Source organism: Aegilops tauschii, chromosome 4, assembly GCF_002575655.3.
Source record: "Aegilops tauschii subsp. strangulata cultivar AL8/78 chromosome 4, Aet v6.0, whole genome shotgun sequence".
NCBI classification, from domain to species: domain Eukaryota; kingdom Viridiplantae; phylum Streptophyta; class Magnoliopsida; order Poales; family Poaceae; genus Aegilops; species Aegilops tauschii.
Genome location: NC_053038.3, coordinates 480,001,264 through 480,003,629, shown reverse-complemented (window position 1 = coordinate 480,003,629; position 2,366 = coordinate 480,001,264). Strand labels below are relative to the sequence as shown.

General features: G+C 54.9%; 1 protein-coding gene across 1 annotated transcript; it reads left to right on the top strand.

Annotated features, from left to right (window-relative positions):
* Positions 1 to 235: 235 nt before the first annotated feature.
* Positions 236 to 1,682, top strand: LOC109738590 (E3 ubiquitin-protein ligase Os03g0188200). Its single transcript, XM_020297689.4, has one exon. It carries the CDS (start codon positions 420 to 422, stop codon positions 1,485 to 1,487), a length of 1,068 nt encoding a protein of 355 aa, XP_020153278.1. The 5' UTR covers positions 236 to 419; the 3' UTR covers positions 1,488 to 1,682.
* The last annotated feature ends 684 nt before the right edge of the window (positions 1,683 to 2,366 follow it).

Genomic DNA, 2,366 nt, shown 5'->3' with positions numbered 1-2,366 from the left:
ATCGTCCACACGATTACTACGCGCCAGACAAAAGCTAGAGAAATGAGAGACCAATAATTCATCTTTTTATATAAGGTAATTTGCCTGGGCTGACGAACATGTCAGCAGCCAATGAGAAGCTCGGTCAGCCGCACCGCCGCCCTCTCTTCTTCGACCTCTCACCGGTAAGGCGAGGCGAGCTACACGTCCCCGTCCCACATGACCACGTCCTGTTTACCCCAGTCCCTGACTGGTGGTCCCGCACAAACATTCCCTACGCACATCCCCATCTTGATCTTACGTTACACTTTTTCGTTCGGCGTAATCAAACACTTCCCGTTCCCATCAAAACCTCCCTCCTTTTCTTTCTTTTTCTTTCTCTCCGGCGCCACGATAAATCTGTCCGGCCGCCGGCGGTTCGCCCCTGCCAAGAGACGGCAATGGCTCGCGGCCAGATCACACAGCCCCTCCTCTTCCTCCTGCTTCTATCGACCGCGCTCCCGTCTCTGGCTCAGCAGAGCAACAGCACGGGCCACACCCGTTCGTCCAGAACCGCCGGCGGGTTCTCGCCGACCACCGTCGTCGTGCTCGTCGTCCTCATCGCGGCCTTCGTCGTCCTCACCCTCTTTTCGATCTACATCAACCGCTGCACCGGCGGGCACCCCGTCCCTCGCCGGCCGTACCGTAGCACGGTCCCGGATCAGCCCGTCGATGCCGCCGCCCAATCGGATCGCTGCCGCCCCCGCGGCATCGACAGGGGGGTCGTGGAGGCCTTCCCGACGGCCGTCTACGGCGACGTGAAGGCGCACATGGCGACCACCAAGTCGGGCCCGCTCGAGTGCGCCGTCTGCCTCACCGAGTTCGAGGACTGCGACGAGCTCCGGGTCCTCCCGGCGTGCTGCCACGTCTTCCACCCGGAGTGCATCGACCCGTGGCTCGCCGGCGCGGTCACCTGCCCGCTCTGCCGGGCCGACCTCACCGAGCCCCCCGCGATCCCGGCCGGCGCCGAGAGCCGCGGCTACCTGACGGAGACGGCCGTGCAGGAGGAGCCGGAGGAGCTCGACGAGGAGTGCTCAGTGGTCTCTTTCACGGCTGAATCTCTCACCAGTTTCAGTACAGTATGGAGGCACGAGTTCACGGGCGCGGAGTACAACCACTACCGCAGAACGCAGTCGGCCATGGATGCGCCGGACCGGCACACTCTCAGGCTGCCAGAGCACGTCATGAAGGAGCTCGCCGCCGTCCGGAGGCACCGGCGGGCGGCTAGCCTCGCCGCAGAGTATCCGGACACCGCGGATCAGAGGACGCCGGGGTGGCTGACCTCGTTCCTGCGGTCCATGTCATGGCAGCGGCAGAGCCGCGGGGACTCGGACGCCGGGGAGGAACACGGCGGCAGCAAACGGATTCATCCCGTGTCCGGAGCGCCGGTTGAAAGACCGAGCGGGTCGGGGTCCGGCGGGGACGAGAAGAAAGAGAGCTCCGACGTTGACGCGTTAAACCGGGTTTGACCTCTTCGTTCGTTCTTGTGTGTAATCTTCGTCTGAGTTCCTTATGCAAATAGAATTTTTATAGACCTCCATGGCTTGCGATCTCGTTGTTTCTTTCTCTCTTTGAATTTGGAAGGAAGAAGATCTCCTTGGATTCATGCACCTGCTGCCGTAGACAGAAGTTTTCAGATTATGCATTACATCGTCCTGAATTAATTGTGCAATTAGTTCTGCTACAGAAATTACCGCGTTTACTTATGCGACTTATGGCAAGGAGTTAATTACTTCCTATGTTACCTGGTGGCCCTTGATTGCACTTCCCTGATTGTCAACGACGCTTCCACTAAGACTACCCATAATGGGAGAAACATAGGTAGTAACATCACACATATCTAGATAAAATGGATGATTTGGCAAGTAATAAATGAAGAAAGAGAGGCATGTGGTAACATAGCTAGTTACTACTAGTATGAGTAACATCACACATATCAAGGCAAAATGTGTCTATAGCCTAATAAATGAAGTGCTTCATGTTACTATACATATGTTACTCCCCACTATAGAGGTAGTAACATAGAGTAGTAACATGGCCCATGTTACTACTGTATGTTACTACCCATTGTGGCTAGTCTAAGAGCAAATATAATAGAGTTGAGTCAGCGGGCTATAAGAAATAAATTAGTATATTCTTGCTTAGTTCGAGGAGAGAGAAGATAAGCGGGCTCTTCGTGAAGAGCCAGCTCTGCACGTGCCCCTATGCACTTTGTGAGAATGAAAGGTGGGCCACATAATAAAAAAATAGTACACTCTTTTGATCTACTATTGTACATGTTGGCTATAAGATGAGCTGTAGATGACATGGCACTGGTTTATAGCCAGCAGCTAGTTGTAATGGGAAGT

Coding starts and splice junctions, on each gene's coding strand:
- LOC109738590 (XM_020297689.4), top strand. CDS start 420: ATGGCTCGCGGCCAGATCACACAGCCCCTCCTCTTCCTCCTGCTTCTA.